The sequence below is a fragment of the Erinaceus europaeus genome, chromosome 9 (assembly GCF_950295315.1).
Source record: "Erinaceus europaeus chromosome 9, mEriEur2.1, whole genome shotgun sequence".
Classification (NCBI taxonomy): Eukaryota; Metazoa; Chordata; class Mammalia; order Eulipotyphla; family Erinaceidae; genus Erinaceus; species Erinaceus europaeus.
In genome coordinates, this window is record NC_080170.1 from 56786456 (window position 1) to 56801853 (window position 15398).

At 51.5% G+C, this 15398-nt stretch overlaps 1 protein-coding gene across 2 annotated transcripts in view; it reads left to right on the top strand.

The window, feature by feature from the left end:
* The window catches only part of ANXA6 (annexin A6), a 38992-nt gene extending 23927 nt beyond the window's left edge, over positions 1-15065 (top strand). Inside the window, exons 14-26 of one of the 2 annotated variants that reach the window (XM_007528769.3) lie at positions 670-748; positions 2349-2430; positions 3406-3500; positions 3892-4005; positions 5661-5751; positions 6490-6569; positions 7067-7120; positions 9318-9335; positions 9898-9991; positions 10652-10747; positions 11841-11899; positions 12817-12939; positions 14715-15065. In XM_007528769.3, coding sequence (XP_007528831.1) covers positions 670-748; positions 2349-2430; positions 3406-3500; positions 3892-4005; positions 5661-5751; positions 6490-6569; positions 7067-7120; positions 9318-9335; positions 9898-9991; positions 10652-10747; positions 11841-11899; positions 12817-12939; positions 14715-14774 — 1045 coding nt within the window. In that variant the 3' untranslated portion in view covers positions 14775-15065. The remainder of the gene's footprint in view (positions 1-669; positions 749-2348; positions 2431-3405; positions 3501-3891; positions 4006-5660; positions 5752-6489; positions 6570-7066; positions 7121-9317; positions 9336-9897; positions 9992-10651; positions 10748-11840; positions 11900-12816; positions 12940-14714) is intronic. The other variant, XM_016190661.2, reaches the window with a different exon arrangement.
* Positions 15066-15398: the final 333 nt, after the last annotated feature.

Here is a 15398-nt window from a genome sequence, read left to right on the forward strand (position 1 = left end):
GAGAAGTGGGGGAGGGTAAGGGTAGATAGCATAATGGTTATACAAAGGGACTGTCATGCCTGAGGCTCCACAGTCCTAGATTTAATCCCTAGTACCACTATAAGCCAGAGCTAAACTTCAATTAAGAAAGAGAGAAATAAAAGAAAAACAAACAAAAACTAAGAAGAAGGGGTATTGGACCAACCAATGTCTCATGACTGGTCTCTGAGAAGAGTGGAGCTGGGAGCTGGGCAGAGCAGGGACCTCTCCCTAGAGTGTGTGAGCCTGTCCCAAGTGCTGTCGTGTTCTCTGAACTTGGACAGACTGAGGGAGGGAATTTGAGTCTCCCCGGAGTGTCACAGACATAGGGTGACCTGGCCACACATCCATCACTGCCTTGTCTGGCAGGCCCCAGGGTAGAAATCACCCAAATCATGAAGAAGTCAGGGAGGTCAGTGGACAGGACAGCCTGGCTGACTTGGGCCTGGGCTCTAGATCCAAGCTGACACTATAAAGTCTCAGGGGTCTCAAGAAACAGGGGGCCCTGCTGGAAAGATGGGACTAAGGGATCAGTGGAACTTGCAGTGCATCTGGTGTTACATGTGCAAGTGTGTGTAATTTGTGCTGTGTGAGGTGGTGTGTGGGGTGTTGCCCTTGATGACCTCCCCATCCTTTCCTGCCCCGTTCCAGTGCTGCTGGCCAGTTCTTCCCGGAGGCTGCGCAAGTGGCCTACCAGATGTGGGAGCTTAGTGCAGTGGCCCGAGTAGAGGTCAGACCCTCCCCACCCCGCTTGACCTCTCACCTCAGCTTCCTCCTCTGATTCTGCTGCGTGGGCAGCCCCAGATGCCCCCTGGTGGCCAGCCCGGGAAAGCAGCTTCCTCTTCTCTCCTAGGCTGAGGATGTGCATTCTGGCTGGGCCTGCTGCCTGTTTTCACTCTAACACGCTCTGATACGCTCTAACACACTTCAACAAACTCTAACATACCAAGATGTGTGCTTGCCCCTCACAACCCCAGCCTGTGGGCAGACCTGGCTGGATTTGTGAGGGGCTGAAAGCAGAGGGCACACAGGGCACTGTAGGACTGGGAGCAGGAGTGCTGTAAGGGCAGGAAAGAAGGCTACACAGTGGGGAGCCATTTCTAGGGCAGGGGCAGATGGCATTCATCCATGCAGACATGGGGCTCTGCTTCTCTGCTACTCACAAGAGGTTACTCTGCTACTGTTATTCTGCAGCGATTGCTGTCTAGCTACTATGCTGGCATTCTGTTATTCTCCAACTGTTACCCTGAGACCATGTAACTACTCCTCTGGCAGTCTGTGTTACTCTTTATCTATTACTCTGGTACCATGTAGCTACTCCTCCGACACTGTGTTACTCTCTAGCTATTACTCTGGTACTCTCAGGTTCTCCATCACCTGCTACTAGCTGGAACTCAATAGGCAGATCCCACCTCTCTCTGGGTCTCTGAATCTGTCTTTGAAATGAGAGTGCTGGGTAGAGTGCACTGTTCTAGGATAGCACTTCCCAAATTTTACAGCAAGATGGCCTCATGTGATGTGAAAAATAGGTTTAGTTTTGGAGGAGTAACCCCTTGGCATTACCACTGAACCCCACATGGGGAGAAGCCGCTCCTTTCTGATTTCTATCTTGCTTGAGGTCACACTTATTGATTCCCAGAGCTGAGAGCCAGCTTCAGGTGCTGTGCTTTTGCTTCTGGAAAATTCAATGTTATGCGTTAGTCTCAGTTACCTTTGACAACATGGGTTTTTGTTCTGATCACCTTTGTTTTCATGGGTAACTTCTTGTGACACATATTAAGTATTCATGACAGAGGTATTGAATGATTTTCATTCACTAGTTTAACAACAGGCTTTGAGCCTCATGTCAGACACTGGGTTGTATCACAGAATGTGGCCAAAATTCCTCACCTTAACAAGTACCTCAGTGCTTCAAAGTGAAAGTACTTGTGTGAACAGAAAACATGATGAATTAAGCAGAGATGTTAAGAGATGATGAAGCACATGCACAGATATGGGAAACTCTGGAGTCATCTGGAAGCAAGTGACATTTGGGAAGCTCTCTCCTGGCATGTCAGAAGATTCTGTTGCCTTTTGGGGAGGGGCTCTTGGAGAGGCAGGAACCTGGGATCAGGGCAGAGGCCAGGGAGCTGGGCCAGAGTCAGACACTGCCTTTTCCTGGCACTTGCCTTGCCCTGGCCTCAGCCCTAGCTCCCAGGATCTATCTGCTGTGCCTTCACCCTGCACTCCCCTAGGCTGCTGGGTTTGGGACTCTTGTGACCTATCCCTCTCGCATGCTCCTCCTGGCTGACCCCCAGGGACCCAGCTGAGTGTCTCTCTGCTTCTTGCAGCTGAAGGGCACTGTACACGCAGCTGGACACTTCGACCCTGATGCAGATGCAAAGGCCCTGCGGAAAGCCATGAAGGGAATTGGTGAGGGCTGAGGGCTGGTGGACCTCCAGGACTGCAGGGGTAGCCATAGGCTAGAAGGAATTAACCCCATGTCTCCAGCTTCCAGAGAAGCCTCCTAGCTCTGACAGTAGGGGAGAGGGTGTAGAGGCTTATAAGGGGCATGACTGTAGCTTTCATGGACACTTAGTGCCCCCAGACCCCCTCCTCACCCAGAATACCATCCTGATGAAAAGTTCTAGAGTCCTGGGTATCCAGGCCTGGGGTCCTATCCTGCCATTGTCACTGTCCTTTAATTGTTCTGAATCCCCATGTTTCCATATATAGAATATACATTCTGGTATCTAAGAACCCCAGTACTAAGGTGGGAGTATCCATCTAGCCATCCTCTTCTAGTCCTCTGACTGACCACAAATGGAAAAGCATCTCTGATGGGTGTCAGAGATGGCAGGGACAGAGTATCTGGGGTCTAGTCTCTGTTACCCTCCCCCATCTGCCCCTCCCCAGCACCCCAGGGCCTGGGTGAAATCCTCTACCTTCTGGGTCTCCTTACATTTATCCAAAGAACAGACTCTCCCTAGTGTGTTCAGGGCTGTAAAATAACAAGTCTGATATGCTTTCAAAAGGTGGAGACCAGGGCTCAAATCTGTGAACCAGGTATGAGGGACAGAAGTGTCCAACATCAGATAGAAGAGAGACTTGGGCAGTACCTTTCAAGGGGGGGCTGAAGAGGGAGAATGTAGGGGAACCCTTTGTCACTTATCCCCCCATGCGACACGAGCGGCAGGGAGTCCCAGGTGGGCTGGGAAATAGTCCTTAGAGGCAGCCCAGGCCCTAAAGCCAGGCTCAGCCCCTCAATCTTCACCAAGAAAGGATCCTTAGAGATTCGGAACACATGGCCACAGGGACAGGTTCTGCCCTGATTCCTCAGCAGTGGGAATCCATGGGGTGAGTGGTGACCACAGGCCTGCTCTGAGGTGTGTGCCTCTGCTTATTCAGGGACGGATGAAGGCACCATCCTTGACATCATCACACATCGCAGCAACGCCCAGCGGCAGCAGATCCGACAGACCTTCAAGTCCCACTTTGGCCGGGTACAGTTCAGCTGGCTTTGCTGATCTTAGGGAACCCTGCTCCCCATAGCTCTGCAGTCCCAAGAGCCAGGGTTCTGTGAGCACTGACTCCTGGGTGAGTGGGTCACACCAGGGACCTGGACTATACTCACACAGAGCTGTGGCATCTCACATTCACTGGAGAGGCACAGGGCCCAGGCCAGGCACTAGTGACTACTGCACCTGGTGGGTGCCCCACATTGGAGATGGTGCTCCACATCTCTACCCTGTCTGTGTCCTGTCCCTTACCTCTTCTCTCTTCTTGCCTCTTTGGCTTCTTCTAACTAGCAAACCCAACACAGACAGGCACAGGCATCACTGGGGCCGTGTCTTCATCCACACTCTCATCTCTTGCCCCTCTCCTTTGTTCCAGGACTTGATGGCTGACCTTAAGTCTGAGCTCTCTGGGGACCTGGCCAGGTTGATTCTGGGGCTTATGATGCCACCAGCCCATTACGATGCCAAGCAGCTGAAGAAGGCCATGGAGGTTGGTGTGGGCACCAAAGGGCTTTTGGGATGTGTGGCCTGCCTCACTACTTTGGGTGTCCCCTCCCGTACACCCCATGAGCACAGAAGAATGAGGAGTCCAGCACACTTCCTGGCTTTAGACAAGGCTGGGCCTGGGGCTCACATGGGGATCAGGCTCTGTCCCCACTGTGACTCAGATGAACCCTGGGGCAGGATGACGCATATTTCCTGCAGCTGCCACCTCTGTAGAAAAGGAATTCCTTCCTCCCAGGGGTCTCCAGACTCTGGTTTAGTCAGATAGGGACATGTGTCCAGTGACCTGAGGAGGTGGGGGCACCTACGGCAGCTGAGGCACTGAGGATAGTGACACAGGGTCTGTTCTGCCACTCACTTACCAGGGGTGTTGGGCATGGACACTTTCATTCTTCCTTTCTTTATTGCCACCAGGGTTATCTCTGGGCTTAGTACCTGCATGATGAATCCACTGCTCCTGGTGGCAATCCTTCTTCCCCCCTACCCAATTTTTTTCTTTCTGATAGAGACAGATAAATTTAGAGGAGAGGGGGGAATATATATAGAGAGAAGCACCTGCAACACTGCTTCACCACTCTTGAAGATCTCTCCCACCTGTAGGTGGGAACCTGGTCCTTGTACATGGTAATGTGTGCTCTCTACCCAGTGCTTCCCCTACTGGCACTTTCTGAGCTTCTGCCCTCAGCTGTGAAATGGGATTGGCCAGTGAGTGCTGCTCACTTTGGGGCAGGTCAAGTGAGATTATAGGTCTATGGGCATCTTTTTATGTCCGTCTGAACCCACGCTGAGCACAAAAGAGCCCTGTCTCCCCTCCAGCTGTGGAGCCATCCTGCTCCCACTTAAGTGGGCACTTCCTCCTGGGTGTGACCTTTATTAAGTCTTATTTTATAGATGAGGAAACTGAGGCTTGAGTTTTACTGGGTCACAGTCTTAGTCTAAGAAGAAGTGGAGCTAGATGCAGACCTTTGGTCTCACTGAAGAGCCAGGATTGACTGTTACATGGATCCACTAGGCCTGTGACCTTTCAAGACTAAGAGGAATGAGCATTCCCTGAATGAAGCAAATAAAGTCTCCTCACATTCCCAGACAAGAGGGAAGTGATTTAAAATCAGGAGCTTGGGGAAAACTGGGGCTAGAACCAGGCTTGAAGATGTTGTGAAGATTAAGCTGTCCACATCACAGACAGCTCTTTCCTGCCAAGGTGGTTGGAGTTCTGTGACCCCAGCAGCTGATGACCAGGGAGCATTCCCCGCCCCCACCCTGAGAGCAGGCCTGGTCTTGCTGCCTAGCTGTGACCCCAGCCCCCTGCACATTGACTGCATGTGATAAATGATTTGATTTGATGTCTTTGATTTTTCTTAATTTAGTTAATTAAGTGCATTTTTGTGTGCATGACATATCCATGTTGTAGGCAGCTTTTTTTTTTTCTTTTTTCTTTTTGTATTTCTTTTTTCTTGTGTAAGTCTTGACAAGCTGGTGTGGTCCACTTGCTTAAACCAAATTTCTGGTCTGGGATTCTAGGATTGAAGGGGAAAGTCCAGGAAGGCTGGCAGGATATTGCCAGTGATGACTCTGATTCCCAGAGTAGGGCCTCTGGGTTGGCCAGGACCACACCAACTCCTCTTTGCCTTGATGTTTCAGGGAGCTGGCACTGATGAAAAGGCTCTCATCGAGATCCTGACCACACGATCCAATGCTGAAATCCAGGCCATTAATGAGGCCTACAAGGAGGGTGAGTGTGGGAGCCAGAGGATTTGGGACAGGCCCGGTTCTCCCATCTTGGGCCACCAGCTGTCCAAGAAAGAGTGTCTACAGGATAAAGTGTCAGCAGGACAGAGGATGTAGGAGAGTTTGGTGAGATAGGAGGAGAGACTCAGGGTGCCGGGAGCCAGAGGGCAGCCCCACAGAGCTCATGCCTCGGCCTCATATTTGGATATAGGTTGGGCTCTAGCATCATCTTGAAAATCTTTTTTTTTTTTCTTGAAGATTTATTTATTTACTTATTTTAAGCCATTCTCTTATGTTTTTTTTATTAGTGAGTTAATATTGATTTACAAGATTAGATAAGATAACAGGGGTATAATTCCATGCCTTTCCCACCACCAGAGTTCTGTGTCCCCATTCCCTCCACTGGAAACTGCATTAGTTCTCCCAAGAGCACAGATATAGGTTGTGTGTGTGTGTGTGTGTGTGTGTGTGTGTATGTGTGTAAAGAGAAAGAGAGAGAACCAGAACATCACTGTGGCACATATGATGCCAGGGATTGAACTTGGGACCTCACACTTGAGAGTCTGGTGCTTTATCCATTGTACCACCTCTTGAGCTGCCGTCTTGAAATGTAATCAGTTTCTTACTATGACTCCTTATTCTGAAGAACCTTGGATACCAGTCAAAAGCATGTAAAGCTGGGAATCCCCTCTGCCCACATCCACATCCGTTCCAGCCACAGCCTATTTCCCTTCTCTCTCAGATTATCACAAGTCCTTGGAGGATGCACTGAGCTCAGACACATCTGGTCACTTTAAGAGGATCCTCATCTCTCTGGCCACGGTAAGCAGATTCCTTGGCTTCTGAGAGAGTAGGTGTGGAGTGCTTGCATCACAGAAAGGGTGTGGAGTCAGGAGTCCCTTCTGATGACTACAGATAGCCCTTCTCTTCAGTCTTACCACCATCAGGTCTCTATTGCCATGTGCCAGGCCTTTCCCCACTGTCCATATTTTAGAGCTGGCCTGGTGCTACCTTCTCCTGGCAGCACTCCCTGCTAAGCTCTTATCCTGATTTGAGTCCACAGGATGCAGACAACTGGGTGCCCCTTCCCTATGTGGTTCCCCAGGAGCTTCCTCCAGGTCTCCAGGACTCCTGTGACCCTGAACCCTGAGGCACAGCTGCTGCCAGTATCCACATGGGCTTCTCACCCAGCCTCTTTGTACAGCATCTGTCCATACCCTGGATGAGGAAAAGGGTCAGGTTCAGTGGCTGAGCAAGGCTGTGCTGCTGAGGAGGTAGTGGTGGGTAGGGACTCACCTTTCCTGATGTTTCTCCTGCAGGGAAACCGTGAGGAGGGAGGAGAAGATCGGGATCAGGCCCGGGAAGATGCCCAGGTGAGCTTGCATTTAGAATGGGGCCCTGGCAGAGACTTGATCAGGACCACCTCACCTTCTGTACCCCCAAAAGTGAGGTCAGGTTGGGGAGTTTCCAGGTAATCCTAGAGAGTGAGGTGCTGGTTTGGCTGGCACACCCATGTGAACAGGGGGCCCAGAGCCTAACCCCAGAGCAGACTGGACTCCTGGATGGTCCTGGATAAAACTCTTATGTTACAGCAGGAAATGGGCCCAGAGAGGGTGGTGACTTCTGAGAGTCACACAGTGTTCCAGTGCTCATAGGTTTGAAAGCATGTCTGGGCACTTGTTGAAAGGATGGGGCCTGAGTGCTAAGGGCATGTGGTGAGGATGGACAGTAAGTTCCTGAAAGATGGGATCAGATTTGCTCCTGATGCATTAAAGCAGCTATGGTCAGAGCTCAGGCCCAGTGATGGAGGTAACTCTTCTGTGTCTCAGCTGCCCTTGTCCTGTCTGCTGGAGCATAGTGCCCCCAAAACTGCAGGGGCAGAGCTTGGCTCAGGACCCACAGATTAAAGTTCAGCTCTGTAGTTGCAGTGGGAGGTGGGGGGGGGGGCGGTTCCCATGGTCAGGCCCTATATAGGAGGCTATGGCTGGGAATTCTGCCGGGTGGCCTGTCACTCTGTGACTACAGCCCTGAGCCTGTTGGGAGACGACTATAGTGTTTGTTTCCCCTTCTAAGTAGCCGTGATGTGACCTGGACTGGGCCCACCTGACCCCAGAGCCTGTACATAGTCCTGTCCATACCCACCAGCACCCCAGACATGTCAGTCTCATATAAGGGTCACTGACTTATTTTGCAGTGAGTCAGAGCAAGGCCTCAGGGTTCATTTCACAAGAGGTGCCCGCTGCACCGTGGGCAGATGTGGGCCAGCCTGGAGCTGACCCCCAGGGTGCTCGGTGTACCTCATCCCAGAGCACACTGCTTCTTGGCCCCAGCCTCATTACAGCTCACCAGCCTCCTTGCTCCAAGTCTCCCCCTATCTGCTATGAGGCTATGTGTTCATTTGCTGCAGGCAGGGGGCAGTGTGGCCTTATTGGCTGCTGCTTTGCAGTCCCAAAGGGGCGAGAGAGAACCTGGGGGGGACCAAAGCAACCCCCATGACCTGCTGGAGCTCTGCCCACTCAACTTCTCCCCAAAACCCAGATGCTACCCCATGCTTAAACCATGACCTGCTTTCTGATGACTAGAAATCTTGTCTCTTGTGGATAATGCTCTGAATTTCAGAGAAACTTTAAACTGGAGGGGAGAGGAAAAGGTCTATAACCTATCTATAGTGATCATAGCCACTATTTTAGAATATGGCTTTTTTTTTTTCTTTTTGCCTCCAGGGTTATTGTTGGGGCTCAGTGCCTACACCATGAATCCACTGCTCCTGGAGGCCATTTTCTCCCCCTTTTGTTGCCCTTGTTGAGAAAATGTTATTCTAACTGGGGATTTTATGTACATATACAATAAATGAGTTTATTTATTTTGCCAGCGCACTGCTCAGTTTTGGTTTATGGTGATGCTGGGGACTGAACCTGGGGCCTTTGGTGCTTCAGGCATGAAATACCAAAGGCTTTTTACAGAACCATTATGCTGTCTCCTCAGCCCAATGAGTCATAGTTCTAGCAGCAGAATTGCTTGATCAAATGGCATGCATTGTACATATAGATAGGTAGGTGTCAGTTTGTACAACAGAAAGTATCTAAAGCCTCCTATGTATTTTTTTAAAGAGAGTGGTTATGGGGGTCCTAGTGAAGTTGTTGGGTGTCAGAGAGGGACAGGTGGGACTGGTTTGGTCTGTCTTTGGGCCATAGTTCCAGCTATCTGCCCAACTATAGTATCAGAACCAGATTTGCTGGATGTGCCTCTGGGTGTAGCTCAGCCCATCAGAGGAGGGCCAGCTGGTGTTTTTCTGCCTCAGGGTCTGTAGGCCCAAAGCCTCAGGTGTACCACCTGCAACATGAGATGCTAGTGGCAGAGGGGTATAGGCAGTTACCACTTTGCACCCTGAGGCCTCTAGCACTAGGTCTGATGTAACCGGCCACCACCATGTGAGATGTTCACTCAGCATCTCTGGGACCAGAATCCTCCCCCCCACACCTCCACCCCTGCCAGCCTGGGCGCACAGCTGCCCAAGGCCTCTCTAACTCATGACCCCTCTCCCCTGTCCTCCTCTCTCCCTGTCCTCAGGTGGCTGCTGAGATCTTGGTGAGTGTCCCCTTCTTCGCACAGGCAAAGAGCCTCTGAGTGAAGTCTGAGTGGCTGTGTCTTGAGTGGGGCCAGGTGGTTTGGGGGCTCCCCTTCCAGCTTCTCTCTCTCCCCACTGGGTGGTGCGTAAGGCCAAGCTTCAGGTACTGAGCTGCACATGATTCACCTGCATGCCACCAGCTGCTCCTGTGTGCCTTTAAGTAGACTCTAACCCAGATGGGTTATTCCAGAGGAAAGCTGAGTAGCCTCTTACACAGAGCTAGTAACTGGCTAGAGGGCTATTGTGGGGACATCTAGTGCTGTGATAGACTGGCTTCCAGCTGCTGCACTGGGGGAAACACAGACACTCCTCCAGAGAAGCCCTGTGCTCCATCCCAAGATCCCGTCAGCCCAGGATTTAAGCAGTCCAGAGGCATCCAGGGCCCCTGAATGGGGTAGGGGGGGCAGGGAGGAGGGGGCAGAAGAGGAGGAGAGAGGGTGGGTCATCCTGGAGTTGTCTGCACTTTTGGACAACAATGGGAGTGAAGAGTGACAAGTTCTGTGTTCTTCACCCACTCTGCAGGAAATAGCCGACACAACCAGTGGAGACAAGACATCCCTGGAGACACGCTTCATGACCATTCTGTGCACTCGGAGCCACCAGCACCTGCGGAGAGGTGAGGCCACCCTGGCTCTCCAGTGACATCCCATCTACTGAGAGCCACCCACTCTGTGCCCTGAGGGGCCAGTGAGGGGCTAGAGTGACAGGGACATGGGTCCTGGTTTTGCCTCCTGGGAGCAGGTAGGATCCCCGGAAGGGAGAGCAGGGGTTTGTCTCCCCAAGGCCAGTCCTGAGAAGTTGGAACATGAGGAGCAGCAGAGCTCCCTGTGATGATCTATCAGTGGTGTCAGCAGCTGTGAGGGGTGCAGTGGGCAGGGCCATATCATAGCTGGGCCCCAGCCATAATGGAGGACATGCTGAGCTCTCCCTGCTCAACCCTAGTCAAACACTTGGGGTGCAGAGTGCCAACCCCCAGGGTCTGTGCTTGTCCCTCATTTCCACCTTGGGGTTTCTCCCCCTCACATTAGGTGTGAGGATACAGAAATAGCATCTTGCCCACTGTACCCAACTCTGAAGAAGCAGGTTCCCGAGGCCACTGGGAGACGGTGTACACCAAGACTGTCCCCTCCTCACTCAACTCCATTCAAAATTTTATCTGATGGATACAAGTGTGTCTCTGGGTCCCAGTGCTCAGAATGTCCCCCCCCAACACCCAGGGCCAGCAGATTGGGCACAGCTGGTGGGCATAGGAGCTAACACTTGTTCCTTGGGACAGTCTTTCAGGAGTTTGTCAAGAAGACCAACTATGACATAGAGCACACCATCAAGAAGGAGATGTCTGGGGATGTCCAGGACGCCTTCGTGGCCATCGGTAGGTAACTTCTGGGGACCTAGGGGTAGGGTGGGACTCAGAGACCAGCTTTCCCAGCTGCTGGTTCTGGGAAGTAGCCCTGGTACTACCAGTGTGGGGGTCCTATCAAGTGTAGGTTTTGTCCATTTGAGAATGTGGCTTTCCACTTAGTCTACCTCCTACCTCATCTATGCCCTTGGCCTGTAGTCAAGGTGGGCTTCTTGAAGGACTTGTGGCATACACATCAAGTACAACTTGCAGGAAGGAGTGGGACTTGGGGAAGTCAAGTATGGAAGCAAATAAAGATTTCTTCGTATGGGGAAGGATATAAATTTGCATTGAAATGGGGGAGCAAAGGGACCTAGAACCTCAGCTATCAAGTACTGAGTTGGGGATATGTTTGAGAGAGAGGGAGGAGTAGAAGAACAGAAAGAAGTGTAACAGTGAGAGTGCAGACTGTCCCCCAGCTTCACTGGAGGTGCTTTTCACATCTAGCATCACTCTAGGTGTCTGAGTCTCCTTTCAGCCATCTGGACACCCCATATAGGTGCTAGGGAACAGAAACCCCAAACCATGAGAGAGGGCTTTGGGAGGCTGCCTGGTGGGGACATAGGGGTGAGAATATGAGCAGGGGAGGGAGTCCATTGTTCACTTCCTATCCTGGCCTGCACTGTGCTCTAAATCAGAGCTCCCAATACCAGCTGCAGGGTAGTCAGTGCTGAACCACAATGTCCCTGCTGCCTGGGATAGCCCCACCCTCAAGGCCATTCACACAGCATACTTAGAATGGCTGTCAGAAACACTGCTGGGATCTGAGTCTCTGGGGGCACAGCCCAACATCCAGGTTCCTGACAAGTTCTCTCGGTATTCTGAGGCATCTGCAACACTGGGCCTGGGGTTCAGAACCCGCCCCTGGCAGTGGCTAAGGGCAGCACCTCAGTGGGAAGGTTTTACACCCTTAGATGAAGGTAAGTAGGGTGTGTCCAATCTAACATGGCCTAAAGCACCGTTATCTGGGGCTCAGTGGCCTGCAAGTCCAGGCCAGGGTAAGAAGGAAGAGAAGTCCCCACAGTGTCTGGGCTCCTCCCTCTAAGCTGTGCTCTGCTTCCCACAGTGCAGAGTGTCCGGAACAAGCCTCTCTTCTTTGCTGACAAACTGTACAAATCCATGAAGGTAAGCAGACTGCTTAGAACCTCCTTCCCACCAGCATGGATCCTCAGGCTCAGGCACAGCCATTCTCAGTCAGCTGATTGATGCACTGTGCTGGCCACCACTTAGAGATCACAATTGCTGGCATCTGGAAGTGCAGCTGGAGTGTGGTCAACACCCAGTGGTCACAGGTCAGCCTCAGATGCCATGCTCATGTTCTGGTGATGTGCTCTCTCCTAAGATTGGTGGCTAGAACCAGGCCTGGCTTCCCAGGAAGCAAGGCCACTCAGCCCCACACACCCTGCAGGTAAAGGCTTGGCTGCTGGCAAAGCCCATCAGGCTGTCTTGGGGAGTGGTCTTCCCTTCTAATCTACCACCCTTATCTGACCGCCACTTGTGTATGCTAAGTCCTGCCCTGTGCCTTGGATATCCTCTGACCCTAGATGACCCTCACAGACATCCTGGGAGCTCACTGCTTCACCCCCATTCTGTAGAGAAACTGAGGCCTGGGCAGGCTAGAGCTTGACTTGCCTTCACAAGGCTCCATCCTACAGAGCTGAGTTCTGAGCTGTATCCAAGCTCCTGGGGACAGATGTAGCCCATTGTCTACACAACCTTGGTCTTGAGTTGGGAATGTCTTTGTGACCTCTCAGAGGGCCACCCCGATTCACCTTATCTAACCATGTGTCCACTGATTCCCTAAATGAGGTCAAATTCCCAGGTTCCACATAGACATGAAGATTTGGGGTTCCCTCTTTAATCACAGTTTGGCTACCCCCAGGCACTAGGTCATTGGCATCCAACTAGAGGACAGAGGCAGATTGTCCCACTGGGTTTTCGAAACAAAAGAGAAGCAGATGACTGCACCAGGCTGTCACCCAGCCTGTGCTGACCTGGCCTTTTTTGGTCCTCCAACTCCCCATGTCCTTTCTTACCTCCAGGGTGCTGGCACGGATGAGAAGACCCTCACCCGAATCATGGTCTCCCGCAGTGAGATCGACTTGCTCAACATCCGGCAGGAGTTCATAGAGAAGTATGACAAGTCTCTCCACCAGGCCATTGAGGTATGAGCCTGGGGTGGCTGGGGGTATGGGGTTACAGGAAGGGGAGCTGAAGGGGTGGGGGATTCCCTGGAGTCAGATGGAGTCCTCTTGTTGACAGAAAGATATTGAGAGGGGAGGGGTTATAGAGAGGGGGAGAAAGAGAGAGAGAGATTGAGAGAGAGAGAGAGCCACCTACAGCACTGCTTCACCACCCAAAGCTTTCCCTCTGCAGGTGGGGACCAGGGACTTGAACCAGGGTTCTTGTGCATGGTAATGTGTGTGCTCTACTGGATGTGCCATTGCCAGGTCCCACATTTTATTTTAATGAGAGAAATAGACACAAAGAGAGACCAGAACACTACTCAGTTCTGGTTTATTGTGAGGCAAGTCAATGAACCTGGGACTTTGGAGTTTCAGGAATGAAAGTCTTTTTGTGGGAGTCGGGTGGTAGTCCAGTGGGTTAAGCGCAAGTGGCAGGAAGCACAAGGACCAGCGTAAGGATCCCGGTTCGAGCCCCTGGCTCCTCACCTGCAGGAGAGTCACTTCACAGGTGGTGAAGCAGGTCTGCAGGTGTCTCTCTTTCTCTCCCCCCCTCTGTCTTACCCTCCTCTCTCCATTTCTCTCTGTCCTATCTAGCAATGACAACATCAATAATAATTACAATAATAATAAAAACAAGGGCAACAAAAGAGAAAACAATTAAATATAAAAACAAAAGGAAGTCTTTTTGAATATCCATTATACTATATCCTGCCCCCATCCCTTTTTAAAGAGAGATGGTTTAATGCAGTGCCAAGAAGTGAAACTGGGATCTCTAGCATGCACGATACCACTGTGTAGTCTTGCCTTACCCAATTATTTCATTCTTTTCTTTGTGTGTATGAGAGACAGAGAGACAGAGGCAGAGAGAAGAGAGACATAGTACCATTCAACCATTCATGGAACCAGAAAGACTGTTCTCAGTTTTCTATACAAAGGGACCTTGTCATCTGACACCTTTTGGGTCTGGTTCTGTGTACTCATGAAGCCCAATTTTGAGTTTTGGGAGTTGACCAGAATCTTAAGTACTTCCATGCTATTCTTGGGTTTCATACTGATGGGGGGAGGGGTGGGTGTTGGTAGTACATTTTTAGAAAAGTAATTTGGTGGTTCAAGATAGAAAATTAGGGGCTGAGAGATGGCTCACCAAGTAGGATACATGCCTTGCCATGCATGTGTTATCTAGCCCAGGTAAGAGCCCTAGCACCATATCAGAGTGCTGCAACACTGGGGGGAGCTCTGGTGCTATGGTGTCTTTTTCTCTGTTTCTATCTTAAGAAAAAAGGAAGAGTTCAGAACAGTAAGATCATGTATTCCTGAGGCCCTGTCATTGAAGAATAAACAAACACCAGGATTCAAAAGTCTATACTTGAATTGGCAGCTCTACTTGTAGGAAATTATCTTATAAGTAGAGCCACACATATCCCCAGGGACAAGTAAGGACATATCTAGACCAGCACTGTTTGTGGTGGTTACAAATTGAAGCTCTGCATGCAGTACCGCTGAACAAGTATGAGAGGAAGGATGGGGCTCACAGGAGAGAAGCCCCCAGTACTCTGGAGGAAAGGATGGAGAAGCCTTGGGGCTCCATGAAGTTGAACCACAAAAGGCCTTGAGACTGACCAACAGTGCTGGCTTCTTGGGGGGGAGGTCTGGAGAAGAGGGTGTCTTAGATACCACAATGTGTCTGTTCTGCAAGTGAGGAGGGTCCTCTGTCTGGGCCCTGGAACACTGACCTCTCTCTTCCTCTGCTCCAGGGCGACACCTCTGGATACTTCCTGAAGGCCTTGCTGGCTATCTGTGGTGGAGACGACTAGGTGCCCCTCTAGGGTCCCCAGCTTTGGTGGCTTCTCTGCCAAGAGGTGGCCAGCAGCACCCCCAATGGCCAGGCTGTCAGCTGCAGTGCCAGAGGCCAGGAAGGTGCCTTCTCAGCTGGGGTTCAGGCAAGGTGCCCACCCCCACCGTGGTATCTGAGCAGCAGGAGGATTACAGTCAGAGACCCCATCCACCTCCTCCTCAGCCTCCTGCCTCAGACCTGTCCCTGCCCCTGCCACAGTCCCCTCCCCCAACCTTTATCAAACCCCCAAAATGTACTGAGCCTCTGAGAAGAGTGGTGTGTACTTTGAGTGGTGGGTGTGCAGCAGGGGATAGCTGGCTGTTGACGGCAGAGAGTGGTTTTCTGCCAGCACTTCTGTCCAGGTAGCTGTGCTGGAGGCTGGACTGGGCACCCCACCCACCGCTGGGCTCACAGTGAGTGACTCAGTGCACGTGCTCACTGGTCCTGGGCACAGCCTACCTTCCCTTCCTCCCTCCCTCCTACCCACGTCTGTTTTCTTAGTTCTGAGAAGCTGGTGCGGGAAATTATCCTGGTGACCTGTGAAGATGGGATGGGGGGTAGATAGCATAATGGTTATGCAAAGAGACTCTCATGCCTGAGGCTA